General features: G+C 47.4%; 1 protein-coding gene across 2 annotated transcripts in view; it reads left to right on the top strand.

Moving 5' to 3' along the window:
* The window catches only part of ADCK1 (aarF domain containing kinase 1), a 90,716-nt gene that overhangs the window by 63,107 nt on the left and 14,006 nt on the right, over positions 1-13,603 (top strand). For both annotated transcript variants that reach the window (XM_049825612.1, XM_049825611.1), the window contains exon 7: positions 1,903-2,019. In XM_049825612.1, the coding sequence (XP_049681569.1) occupies positions 1,903-2,019 (117 nt within the window). The remainder of the gene's footprint in view (positions 1-1,902; positions 2,020-13,603) is intronic.

Raw genomic sequence — 13,603 nt, 5'->3', positions numbered from 1 at the left:
ATACTCCCATCTGACCTGCCAATTCAGAGATGTGTTCATCACCCAAAGGCAACAGAGGAACTGGGCTCCTGTATCATTAATTTTCCTAAGCACGGTAGAAAGCTGAGAAGTAGATTTTGTGCTGTGAACCTGTTTGAGCTTTTAAAGCCAAAGATAAATTGTTTCCATGCACTAGCATTACAGCCAAACATCTGTGAGTAATTAAAAAAATCACTGAAGAATTTGGCTGTGAGAGAGGCATCTCCAAGAGCATGGATAGTGCTTTACAAGCCCATGACTTGCCCCTGTAAATCTTGAGACAAGAATGAGTGTCCTCTGAAATGATTTAAAGCAGCAGGGATCAGTGAGCTAGATGGGCTGGGCAGCTGTTAGTTTTGGAGTTGGTTTGCTTTCTCACCAATCTAACTGCAAAGAATGGACATCCAGATAAGCTGGGAAGGCTGTGAGTAACTGAATCCCCCTTGTCCATAGTGGATCTCTGGCATCAAAGTCTACGCAAGGTTAACATGCAGAGTATGCCAGGAGTGTTGAATGGTGGGACTGAGAGATATTGGAATTGCTCAGCAAAAGAGTCTTTGATCTAAAGTGGCACACACATGGTAAGGTAGAAGTGGGTGACATTGGGAAAATGGTCTCTCTAGGACAGAAACAGTGGGGGAGGCAGATAGTTTGTGAGGGACTGAGTCACTGTCAGTAGTTACAAGCAGGATATAAAACAAATGCTGCTTGTTCAGGAGTTATGATGAACTACAGTGGCCTGGCTGGTTCCCCTGGCTTTGGTCGTGCTAGATGGACAACACACCTTACCTCTTCCTGTCCTGCCTCAAGGCACTGGACACTTGCAGTGTGCGAGTCCTGAGTCCACACCTGAGTCAGGCAGGTGAGGAAAGGGGGCTGCACAGCCAGCTGTCTTTACAGGATCCAAAATGTGTATCTGTATTGGGACACAGTAATGGGAATGGGTGGAGCTCCCTTATGTCTTTGGTAAAATGTACCTGTGTGGCTTCACCCACGTGCAAAGGCAAATCTGGACAGCTTGGGAGATTGGTCAGCACAGGGATGTTAGGAATATCAAAAGGGAACTTCAGCAAAAGGACTCTTGACACTAGGGACTTCAGCATGGAAAGAATTTGGCTGGAGAGAGAGGCTGGAAAAGGGGAAGCCAGACTAAGCGATGCCTGCGTCACTGCCTCCCTTGGTGACACCGGGCCTCTTACTGGTACCTCACTCAGCTTGATTTACTGCAGATTGAATGAAAAGTGCTTTGACATTTTAGACTTGTTACTGTGTCACATTGGCAATATGAGAGTTAAGGGTCTCCCAGGGTTTCTGTGACAAGCCCCTTATTTGTGATACTTGATTTTTCTCCCAGTTTAGTTGCAGATGGCCTAAGTATGCATGGTTTGTCAGCTCGAAGGCGTTTGTGTTCCAAGGGGCACTGCGGAGATACAATTTATGATGATGGCCTATCATTTTTAGAGCTGCATAAGTGGGCCCTGTGCGTAGCAAATGAGATGCAGTTCCTGTCTAAAGGAGCTGAGTGGATGATTCAGAAACTTGCAATAGGTAATAGTTAAACAGCCCAGCTAGAGGAGCTGCAGAGCAGGTAAGAAAGCTCTCACATGTCAGTGGTAGTGGGCGGTAGTCAAAATCTTGTAGAGCATGGCTAGAAATGTTGCATGAGGACAGATCCTGCTGCTGTTGAATTGGTGTGTTGTCCTTGCATGCATTGCTGCTGTCCTGGGGAAGAAGCTGGTGGATGGATTTACCTCCCTTGTGCTCAGGAAAAAAACAAATCCTCACTTCAGCCTCTTGGATTTTCACTTTTCTGGGTTACGTGTGATGCATTCTCCTTGCTTTCACAGCCTGTCATTTGACCTAATCCACCTGTTCCTTTTTCAGGTCCCCAGGATCTATTGGGAGCTCTCAACAAGGCGTGTCCTTCTGATGGAGTTTATGGAAGGGGGACAGGTGAATGACAGGGCCTACATGGAGAGGAATGGCATCAATGTCAATGAGGTAGCTTCTCAGCCATCTCTGAATTGGGCGTGGTGGGCAATGCCAAACTGATGATGATAGCAACTGATGATGCAATGTCAAACGGAGGCTGATGGGATGGGGAGGGCAGAAAAGGGAGCACATACAGATGTGAACAGAGTAATCAATCTGAGAGATCTCAGTTCTTGTGCTTCTGGGAAAAGTACATAACCCCTTGTGCAGAACACTTTCCTGTAGGCTACATGGCTAGAGAGATCTTCAAGGAGACAGTGAAGGATGACCATGCTCTTATATTACATACTGTCGTGGTTTCAGCCCAGCCAGTAACAAAGGACCACGCAGCCGCTCGCTCACTCCTCCGCCCCCCTCCGGTGGGATGGGGAGGAGACGGAGGAGAGAAAAAGAAAAAAAAAGAAACTGGAACCTCGAGGGTTGAGATAAAGGCAGTTTACTGGGACAAACACAAAGAGATTACAACAACAACAACGGCACTAATGAAAAAGTATACAAAAAGAGTGATGCACAGTGCAACTGCTCACCACCCGGGACCAGACGCTCCGCCACTTCCCCCACCGAAAACAGAGACCACCCCCCGGCCCGCTCCCCATTTATAAACTGAGCATGATGTCCCTTGGTATGGAATAGCTCCTTGGCTAGTCCAGGTTAGCTGCCCCGGCTATGCCCCCACCTCCCAGGTTCCTGTAAAAATTAACTCTATCCCAGCTGAACCCAGGACATTATCCACCCCTTATTCTATACCATCTACATCATGCCCAGATCTTACATTTTTTTTCCAATCAACCACTACTACTTTCCTTGTCATATATATAAGTATATGGACTCCACCCCTCGACCTCGCACACGCACACACATGGTGTTCCTTTAGCCTATGGGCTATCCCTCTAATGTGTTCATCGATTTTGGGGCTCTATCTGTTGTAACAGTTCTTCAGGATAAGAGAGAGATGGTGTGAGATGTTGGGTTGTTGTACGCTGCCTCTGGAACTTGTGGCTAGTACATTTGGTGCAACTCATGCCCTTGGTCTACAGGTCGAAGATGTTGATCTTGAGGAAATTGCTGGGTGCCAGTTCAATTTCTATCACTGTTGTACTTGGCTCAGTTTCAAAAGTCCATCCTGTACTCATTTGGATAATTCTCACAATAATACCCTTGATATGGCATATAGACACTATAGATACAATGACATGCATTGGCAGGTTATTTAGCAGTTAAATATCATACAGCCCAATTCACTGGCTATTCTCTCCCAAAATCAAATCTCCCTGAGGTACACATCGAACCTCCCCATCCTTCTGCATCACCCACCAGGTGTACCCAGGTCCTTGAGCAAAAACAGCCCCTTGAATGGGTTTGCCTCTGCTTTAGGGAGGACTAATCCAGATTGTCTTTCCTAACACACTCCTCATGTGCACTACAGGGACTTTATCCCCTTCTACAGTATGTGGAACTCTTGGTTGGGCGGGGCCAGCCCGATTGGCGGATCCTCTAGTATTAACTAATCAGGTGGCTTTTGTTAAATATGTATCCCAATGCTTGAAAGTTCCACCCCCCATCGCTCTCAATGTAGTTTTCAGCAGTCCATTGTATCGTTCAATTTTTCCGGAGGCCGGTGCGTGATAAGGGATGTGATACACCCACTCAATGCCATGTTCTTTGGCCCAGGTGTCTACGAGGTTGTTTTGGAAGTGAGTCCCGTTGTCTGACTCGATTCTTTCTGGGGTGCCGTGTTGCCATAAAATTTTCTCTTCAAGGCCCAGGATAGTGTTCTGGGCAGTGGCATGGGACACAGGGTATGTTTCCAGCCATCCAGTGGTTGCTTCCACCATTGTAAGCACATGGCACTTGCCTTGGCGTGTTCGTGGGAGTGTGATATAGTCAATCTGCCAGGCCTCCCACTGTTTATATTTCAGCCATCGCCCTCCATGCGACAGGGGTTTTTGCCGCTTGGCTTGCTTAATTGCAGCACATGTTTTACATTCATGGATGACCTGTGCGATAGTGTCCATGGTCAAGTCCACCCCTCGATCTCGAGCCCATCTATATGTTGCATCTCTTCCCTGATGGCCTGAGGTATTGTGGGCCCACTGAGCCATAAATAGCTCACCCCTACGTTGCCAGTCCAGGTCCACCTGAGCCACTTCAATCTTGGCGGCCTGATCCACCTGTTCGTTGTTTCGATGTTCCTCAGTGGCCCGACCCTTGGGTACGTGAGCATCTACGTGACGTACTTTTACAACCAGATTCTCTAGCCGGGACGCAATATCTTGCCAGAGTGCGGCAGCCCAAATGGGTTTACCTCTGCGCTGCCAGTTGCTCTGCTTCCATTGCTGTAGCCACCCCCACAGGGCATTTGCCACCATCCATGAGTCAGTATAGAGATAGAGCACTGGCCACTTTTCTCTTTCAGCAACGTCTAACGCTAGCTGGATGGCTTTCACCTCTGCAAACTGACTCGATTCACCTTGTCCTTCAGCAGTTTCTGCGACGAGTCGTGTAGGACTCCATACAGCAGCTTTCCACCTTCGATGTTTTCCCACAATGCGACAGGACCCATCAGTGAACAGGGCATATTGTCTCTCATTTTCTGGCAGTTTATTATACAGCGGGGCTTCTTCAGCCTGTGTCACCTCTTCCTCTGGTGACATTCCAGAATCTTTGCTTTCTGGCCAGTCCGTGATCACTTCTAACATTCCTGGGCGACTGGGGTTTCCTCCGCGAGCTCGCTGTGTGATCAGTGCGATCCACTTACTCCACGTGGCGTCAGTCGCGTGATGCGTAGAGGAAACTTTCCCTTTGAACATCCAGCCCAGCACTGGCAGTCGGGGTGCTAAGAAGAGCTGTGTTTCAGTACCAACCACTTCTGAGGCGGCTCGAACTCCTTCATATGCTGCCAAGATCTCTTTTTCAGTTGGAGTATAGCGAGCCTCGGGTCCTCGATATCCCCGACTCCAAAACCCCAGAGGTCGGCCACGGGTCTCCCCAGGTGCTTTCTGCCAAATGCTCCAGATAGCGCCATTCTCCCCAGCTGCAGTGTAGAGCATATTTTTAATATCTTGTCCTGTCCGGACTGGCCCAAGAGCTACTGCGTGAACAATCTCCTGCTTAATCTGTTCAAAGGCTTGTCGTTGCTCAGGCCCCCATTTAAAATCGTTCTTCTTCTGAGTAACTTGGTAGAGAGGGCTTACAATTTGACTGTAATTTGGAATATGCGTTCTCCAAAAACCCACAACACCTAAGAAAGCCTGTGTTTCCTTTTTATTAGTCGGTGAGGACATAGCTGCTATTTTGTTGATGACGTCCACAGGGATCTGACGACGCCCATCTTGCCATTTTACTCCTAAGAACTGGATCTCCTGCGCAGGTCCCTTGACCTTACTTTCTTTTATGGCAAAACCAGCCTTCAAAAGGATTTGGATTATTTTCTTCCCTTTCTCAAAAACTTCTTCTGCCGTGTTGCCCCATACGATGATGTCATCAATATATTGCAGGTGCTCTGGAGCTTCACCTTTTTCTAGTGCAGCCTGGATCAGTCCATGACAAATGGTGGGGCTGTGTTTCCACCCCTGGGGCAGTCGATTCCAGGTGTACTGGACGCCCCTCCAAGTGAAAGCAAACTGAGGCCTGCACTCCGCTGCCAAAGGAATGGAGAAAAATGCATTAGCAATGTCAGTTGTGGCATACCACTTAGCTGCCTTTGATTCCAGTTCATATTGAAGCTCTAACATATCTGGCACAGCAGCGCTCAGCGGTGGCGTGACTTCATTCAGCCCACGATAATCTACTGTTAGTTGCCATTCCCCATTAGATTTCTGCACGGGCCATATTAAAAGGTGAGTGAGTCTTGCTGATCACTCCTTGGCTCTCCAATTGGCAAATCAGCTTATGGATGGGGATCAGGGAGTCTTGGTTGGTGCGATATTGTCGCCAGTGCACCGTCGTGGTAGCAATTGGCACTTGTTCTTCAACCTTCAGCAACCCCACAACCGAAGGGTCTTGGGAGAGACCCGGCAGGGTAGACAGCTGTTCAATCTCCTCCGTCTCCAATGCAGCTATGCCAAAGGCCCAACGGTACCCTTTTGGGTCCTTGAAATATCCCCTCCTGAGATAATCTATACCAAGGATGCATGGGGCCTCTGGGCCAGTCGCAATGGGGTGTTTATGCCACTCATTCCCGGTTAGACTCATTTCAGCTTCCAATACGGTTAGCTCTTGGGATCCCCCTGTCACACCAGAGATACAGATGGGTTCTGCCCCTTTATAACTTGATGGCATTAGGGTACATTGTGCACCAGTGTCCACTAGAGCCTTATATTCCTGTGGGTCTGATGTGCCAGGCCATCGAATCCACACTGTCCAGTAGACTCGGTTGTCCCTCTTCTCCACCTGGCTGGAGGCAGGGCCCCTCTAATCCTGGTTAGAATATCCGTTACTCACTTTCTGCACACGTGAATCAGAAGTCCCTTCAAGGGGATCAGAAATGAGATCAGCCCATCTACTGCGTCTGGGGGACTGCTCACGGGAAACTGGAACAGCAGTTTTCCAAGAAGAATTCTCTTTTCTGGTTGCTTTTTCTCGCAACTCCTGTACCCGTGCACCCAAGACTGAAGTGGGTTTTCCATCCCACTTCCTCATGTCCTCTCCATGGTCATGCAGGTAAAACCACAGGTTAGCCCGTCGAGTGTACTTTCTCTCTCCTCTCTCTTGGGCAGAGGAACGCTTACTCCCAATAACTGCAATGCGGGCCTGTACAGGTGAGGAGGAGGACAGATCCACTTTGAATTGCTGGAACTCTCGGGACAACTCCTCTACAGCTGAGACACAGGCCCGTAGGGAGGAAGAGAGACTCCCTTCGTATTGCCGGAGTTGGACAGCCAATTCATCCACCGTTTGTCCATAGCCTTCTCTCCAGGACATTACTGCCAATGAGTTGGCATAGGTTGGTGGTGCACTTCGTAGAAACTTCCGCCACATGGGTTGTGTGCATTGGACTTCATCTGGATCTGTGGGTGACTGTGCATTTTCTGGATCATTATAAATCACCTCCAGCATGGCTAATTCTCTCAGGTACTGGATACCTCTCTCCATGGTGGTCCACTTGCCTTGGTGACATGTAACTTCATCCCTGAAGGGGTATCTTTCCTTTACACCTAACAGAAGTCGCCTCCAGAGGCTGAGGACTTGTGTTTTTCTCCCAATTGCCTTGTCGATGCCCCCTTCCCTAGACAGAGATCCCAACTGCTTGGCTTCCTTACCCTCTAATTCCACACTACTAGCCCTGCTATCCCAGCATCGGAGCAGCCAGGTAACAATGTGCTCACCTGGGTGGCGGCTAAAATCTTTTCGCATGTCACGCAACTCACTCATGGATAGAGATCGGGTAATTATTTCAGATTCTGCCTCTACCTCCTGTTCTCGCGATGACCCTGGTTCATCTTCATCTCTCACTAAGCGAACTGATTTCTTTGTGTGTTTCTTTTTCTGTACAGGGGCGACTGATACTGGCACAGGTTGGTTCTCTGGTTTAGCTGAAGTGTCTGTCACTGGGGTAGGGGTAGTCACGGTACCTGTTGTCGTGGTAGGTGCAGCCACGGTGCTTGTCGTCGGGGTAGGGGCAGCCACGGTGCTTGTTGTCGGGGTATAGAGGCAGCCACGGTGTCTGTTGTCGGGGTTGGGGTAGCCACGGTGCCTGTTGTCCTGTTTTCCATCTTTTCTCCCTGAGGGTGCTGCCTAGTATCAAGCAGTGTTTGGTAGATACTGGCCAGGGTCCAGCACAATGTAGTGAGTTGTGTGTCTCTGGGATAGCCACAGCATTTTTCTTTCAAATATTCTATCACTTCATGAGGGTTCTGTAGTTGTTCGGGAGTGAACTTCCAAGTCACTGGCGGTGAGAAGTTCTCTAGATACCTGCCCACATCCTCCCACATGCCGTGCCACCCATGAGTATCCAGCTTGGGGGGAGATCTCTGAGTGGTACTCTTAAAGAGCCTTTTTGTAGCCCTAAAGAAGACCTGAAACATATTCAGGAGGCATAGCACTAACAGCACACTGGCTTGCGCATCCCAAGGATATTCAAAATTCTCAAAAGCTGTTGTAATTAGTCGGAAGGAGAAAAGGGAGGTGAACGGACGGGGGGAGGTATCTCCCCCTAATTTCCCCATGGATTGGGTGTAATTACCAATAAAATCCGACAGAAGGTGCCCAAAGTATGGAAGTGATATCACTGCCTCATACAGATACCAGCTTAACCTCATGACCAGTGATGTAATCATTTCATAAGTCGACATTGCCCAGTACAGCAAAATGATAATCCCAATCACTCTCCCAGAGATGAGATACGCAACTACAGGCAATACATAGAGCATATAAGAGCTTACAAAACGCCACCATGTAAACAAATGAAACAACATTGTGACTAACATCTATTTATCTAAGAAATGCGTTTGGCAAATTTGTTTCAACACGCTCTGGCCAGATCTGTCGTTATCTCAACCCTTCTGCCCCACGTTGGGCGCCAAAAAGGACTGTCGTGGTTTCAGCCCGGCTGGTAACAAAGGACCACGCAGCCGCTCGCTCACTCCTCCGCCCCCCTCCAGTGGGATGGGGAGGAGACGGAGGAGAGAAAAAGAAAAAAAAAGAAACTGGAACCTCGAGGGTTGAGATAAAGGCGGTTTACTGGGACAAACACAAAGAGATTACAACAACAACAACAACGGCACTAATGAAAAAGTATACAAAAAGAGTGATGCACAGTGCAACTGCTCACCACCCGGGACCAGACGCTCTGCCACTTCCCCCACCGAAAACAGAGACCACCCCCCGGCCCGCTCCCCATTTATAAACTGAGCATGATGTCCCTTGGTATGGAATAGCTCCTTGGCTAGTCCAGGTTAGCTGCCCCGGCTATGCCCCCACCTCCCAGGTTCCTGTAAAAATTAACTCTATGCCAGCTGAACCCAGGACACATACACCCATGGTTTGTTTCAAGATGACGGTTCCCGTTACCCTAAAGGAACAACTTCAGCTTCTGATTATTTTTGTCTCTCTTCTTTCCCTGTCTTTCTTCTGCATTAACTTTCTCATGGGCAAATGCATGGGATGGAGCTTTTATATCCAAACAGCTATCACCTTATGCAGGAGATAGACATCATAGGTCTTATATGATCACAGTTATTAGAGCGCTGGAGCCTTGGCCATGGTGCTTTGCATAATATTCTGACATGCATTGTTGTCTTCTGCTTTCCAAAATCTCCCTTTTTGTCCAGATGCAACAGTTTTCTTCTTTGCTTCCTGGTTGTCATGGTTTAACCCCAGCCAGCAACTAAGCACCACGCAGCCGCTCACTCACTCCCCCCCATCCAGTGAGATGGGGGAGAAAATCAGGAAAAAAGAAGTAAAACTCCTGGGTTGAGATAAGAACGGTTTAATAGAACAGAAGAGAAGAAACTAATAATGATAATGATAACACTAATAAAATGACAACAGTAGTAATAAAAGGATTGGATGTACAAATGATGCGCAGGGCAATAGCTCACCACCCGCCGACCGACACCCCGCCAGTCCCTGAGCGGCGATTCCCTGCCCCCACCTCCCAGTTCCTAAACTAGATGGGACGTCCCATGGTATGGAATACACCGTTGGCCAGTTGGGGTCGGGTGCCCTGGTTGTGTCCTGTGCCAACTTCTTGTGCCCTGGCTGGGCATGAGAAGCTGGAAAATCCTTGACTATAGTCTAAACACTACTGAGCAACAACTGAAAACATCAGTGTTGTCAGCAGTCTTCTCATACTGAACTCAAAACATAGCACTGTACCAGCTACTAGGAAGACAGTTAACTCTATCCCAGCTGAAACCAGGACACTGGTCCTACATTACTGTGTAGTTTTGCAGTCCTTCATTAAACAGCTGCCAGATTTCATCCCTACAGAGAGGCTACATTTCCCCGATGAGTGAAATAATAGTTTGTGTGTGTGGCATGAAGTCAGGGAGAGCACTTTGGATTCTCTGTGGCTGAGAGATTCTTGAGGAAAAGAAGGTATTACTTCCCAGAAGGACAGAGGTGATGCCAGGGGAAAGGGGTTTCAGCCATTGGACAGTGTGTAAAGCCACCCCGCCCAGTCAGTGAGTGCTGATTGAGGCACTGCTGCTTGCCTTTCCCCCTGTGCCCTATCGAGAAGCCCCAAAGCTGCATGTGGTTGACTGGCTATCAAAGAGCTACGGCATAAAATCAATTGTACTTAATCTGTCCATCCACTTACTTCCAAAATCTGAACACTTTCACTCTGCTCTTCCTCCTCTCTGCTCCCTTTCTATCCATGGCAGTGTTCATGTGGCATCAGTTAGAAACATGCCGAAGACCTCTCAAGGGAGGGGAAATGCAAGTTTAGTATGCCCCATGAAGAGAGAACATTTAGTGTATCTTCTCAGCTGCCTCCCTAAGTCAGCATGCAACTCTTTCTCTGCCTAAAGAGCTCAGCCAAATTACAGGTGCAGGACTGAGTAACCTGCCTCTTTCTCTGCCTGTTTCTCTTCATCTCTCCCTCTGCTCTTGCACCCCACAGAAGTCAATGAGACTAGTAAACTCTTCAGGCAGAAAGGCAGGCTCCTTTTCATGTGTTTCTCCACTGAAGTACAGGAAAGGAAGGTCTAAGGTTAAAGTAGATTTTGAGACTGTCTTTCCATTGTAATAGTGATGAACAACCCAAGGTCAATGGGTAATAGTGAACAATGCTCTCTTCCCTGCAAGATGTCCGATACGTTTTCATTCAAGGGACTTAAATGAATACAACCTCACCCATAGATAGTGCAGTCTCTCTCTTTTCACATCTCCATCAGGAAGAATTTGGAGCATTTGGGTCACTGATTTTCTTCCTCCCTCTCATCAGGGCATCACAGATGTCATTGCCAGCTGATCAGAGGTAGACACAATTCCTTCTCTGTGTCTATTTTGTGCTGATGATCTTTCTTTGTATTTACCAAGGTAAGTGCCTCAGTGATGCATCTGGTCTGCAAAGAGCACCATAGTGTGACTCTTGAGAACATGGTAGCTTGTGGACTTTGCTATCAAGAGATTTTAAAAGCCTCATCCATGGCAGAACATGCAGTCAGCTCCATTCACCTGGACAAGTCAACTGGTCAAAAGCAAGAGAGTGATGCCTTTGAGTGAGTTTATCCTATCCTTTTCTACTGCTATAAAGGCAGAGGTCAAATCTAGCCCACAGCACTCAGATACAACAGTGATATTCCTCAAGCCTCGAAATAGTCAGAAAGGCTTGTTTTGATGCATTAGCAGGAGGACTCGAGCAATATGTACATTGAGATTTTGAGCTGGGCTTCCTCACAGTTCATGGACAACAGATCAAGGTAGCTAGCATAGGATAGCTCCTTGGGACTTTGGTTGCTTCTTTGAATTTTCTCAAACTGCTGGAGATTAGCAAAGCAGTTTGGAGAAGCCCAGGGAAGAATATTCTTTGCAATCTTCCATGGCTTTCTCCAGCCAGTCAGGGTGGAAAATTCAATGACTTCAGCCTTTCAGTGGGATATTTTGCTGCCAGTATGTGCCAAAATAAAGAGAGAAGCAGCTATTTTCAGTTTTTCTAACTTGCAGAGTCTTTTGCTTGCGATAGGAGACATTTAGGGTGAAAATTCAGCTAATTTTTTTGTTCATCCGTGCCTTTGGAAAGGTTGTTTTGTGACGTCTTGGCACAGTAGGTTCCATGCAGCAACGAAACCACATATTTTGCTGATTCTGAGCTAGTCTCTAAATGATGGCTAAGATGTAATTTTAAAAAAGTTGTCAACAGACTTCTACTACTGCAAAGTATAAGCCTCAGAGATTTCTGGCAATCTGTCAGGTATAGGATGTTACTCAGCTCAGGGGTAGGACTCAGTTTCCGTAAACTCTCTCAGTGTCTGCGCTGAGCTGTTCTTTCTTCCTTTTCTCTCCCCACTCCCTGAAATCAATGATTAACTTCTACTGATTGCACTAAAGCAACAGTAGAAAGGAGGGAATACTGAGCCTGTCAGAATCATGTGGTGGGGAACGAGGTCTGTTATTATGGCCACAGTAAGATGAGGTGGGAGCCCCACACACCCCGGACTACTTCTCTGGCAAGGTGCAGCAGATGGAGACAATTATGACCAAGGTCCATTATCAGCTGCTGCTGTTGATTCCCTGGCTAAAAAAATGCATGGCATGGTGGTGAAGTGAGCAAAATGCAGCAGACACTGAAAGGAGCATGAGGAGGGGGTGGCAACCCAGGTTTCAAAACTATGACATGGCTTATAATATACAGCAGTTCTGGCTTTCAAGAGGTACATTAGCTCCCTATAAATCACCTCAATCTATTTATGAACCTCTCTATCATCTTACTCCATTTTGTTTTACTGGGCGGAGGAAGAGGAGTCTTCACTAAGCAGTATTTCTATTGTGTGACAATGCAGCCTTGAAAAGCAAGCTGAGCCTCTCCCCTCCAAATGGAAAGGATCCCTGAGGTGAAAGCTCCCTTCAAACCAGGTTACTGACATTTACTTAATACCATCTGTAGCAGGATTATCATTAAAGCTGCCCAAAAGCACATTAATCTCTCTGGATCCGTCCAAGCGCTGGATTGTAATGGCATTTAATCAGAGAAGGCTTTGATTTCTAAAGACAAGTGCAAACACTGAAATATCTGCCTGTGGAACAGTTACTTATTCATGTGCAAGTGTAGCTGAGGATGAGCATGCAGCTAGGATATTGACAGTGGGAGGGAAGCCTGGAGAGGGGAGTTACTGAGAAATGAGTTGGCATGAATTTGGAGGGAAGACCAGGCCATGGCAGGGTTAAGAAGAGGGCCACCTGAAAACTGGGCTGTTCCTGTTTCAAGACACAAGATCATTTACAGTCTTGGCTGGGAAGATACATTTGGGAGAGGTGGGTAGAACAGGAAAGGGAGGAAAAATAGACTGAGGGGCTCTCAAGATGTTTGTAGCATACTGTATGCAGGAGGGAAGGAAGGATAGCAAGGCTACTTAGAGCATGGACTTTTAAAGAAGATCCCAAATGGCACAAATGCTCCTTTTGCACCCATTCTGATTTTACTTGATTCATTTATAGAGACTTTGTCTATATACAAATCTTAACATTATCTCTGATCTGCTGCATGGGTCCATCCTGTCCCTCCTTGTGGATGCTCTGCCCATCTCCGCAGAGGCTGCTGGATCAGCAGGCGATGGGAGCTATGGAGCTTACAGATGCACTTGTGGCATGTGCTGTATTGCCTCCAACTAAGGAGCCAGCTCAGGTAGCCAAGTGGAGAGTCCCCCATGATCACCCTGGTTTGGACTTGAGTCAGGGAAAGGAAATGATGCCATGTACTTCAGCTCACTAAGAGCCAGGTCATGAGTCATGGATGATACAGAAGTCAGGAAAGTGTTTTATCCAGCTAAGAAGTGAAAGCAAACAGCTAAGGTACTTAAGATGAGCTACTGTGCACAATTATTGCCATCTGTCACCCCATCCTACTGTGGCTTTTTGCTTCCTTCTGTTACTAAATGGGTTCTGCACTGGAATGGTATCTCATAGCTCGATAAAGAGCCCAGCTACC

This window comes from Accipiter gentilis, chromosome 22 (genome assembly GCF_929443795.1).
Source record: "Accipiter gentilis chromosome 22, bAccGen1.1, whole genome shotgun sequence".
Lineage (NCBI taxonomy): Eukaryota > Metazoa > Chordata > Aves > Accipitriformes > Accipitridae > Astur > Astur gentilis.
Note: the sequence above shows the minus strand (reverse complement) of the source record. Positions and strands in the feature narration are given on the sequence as shown.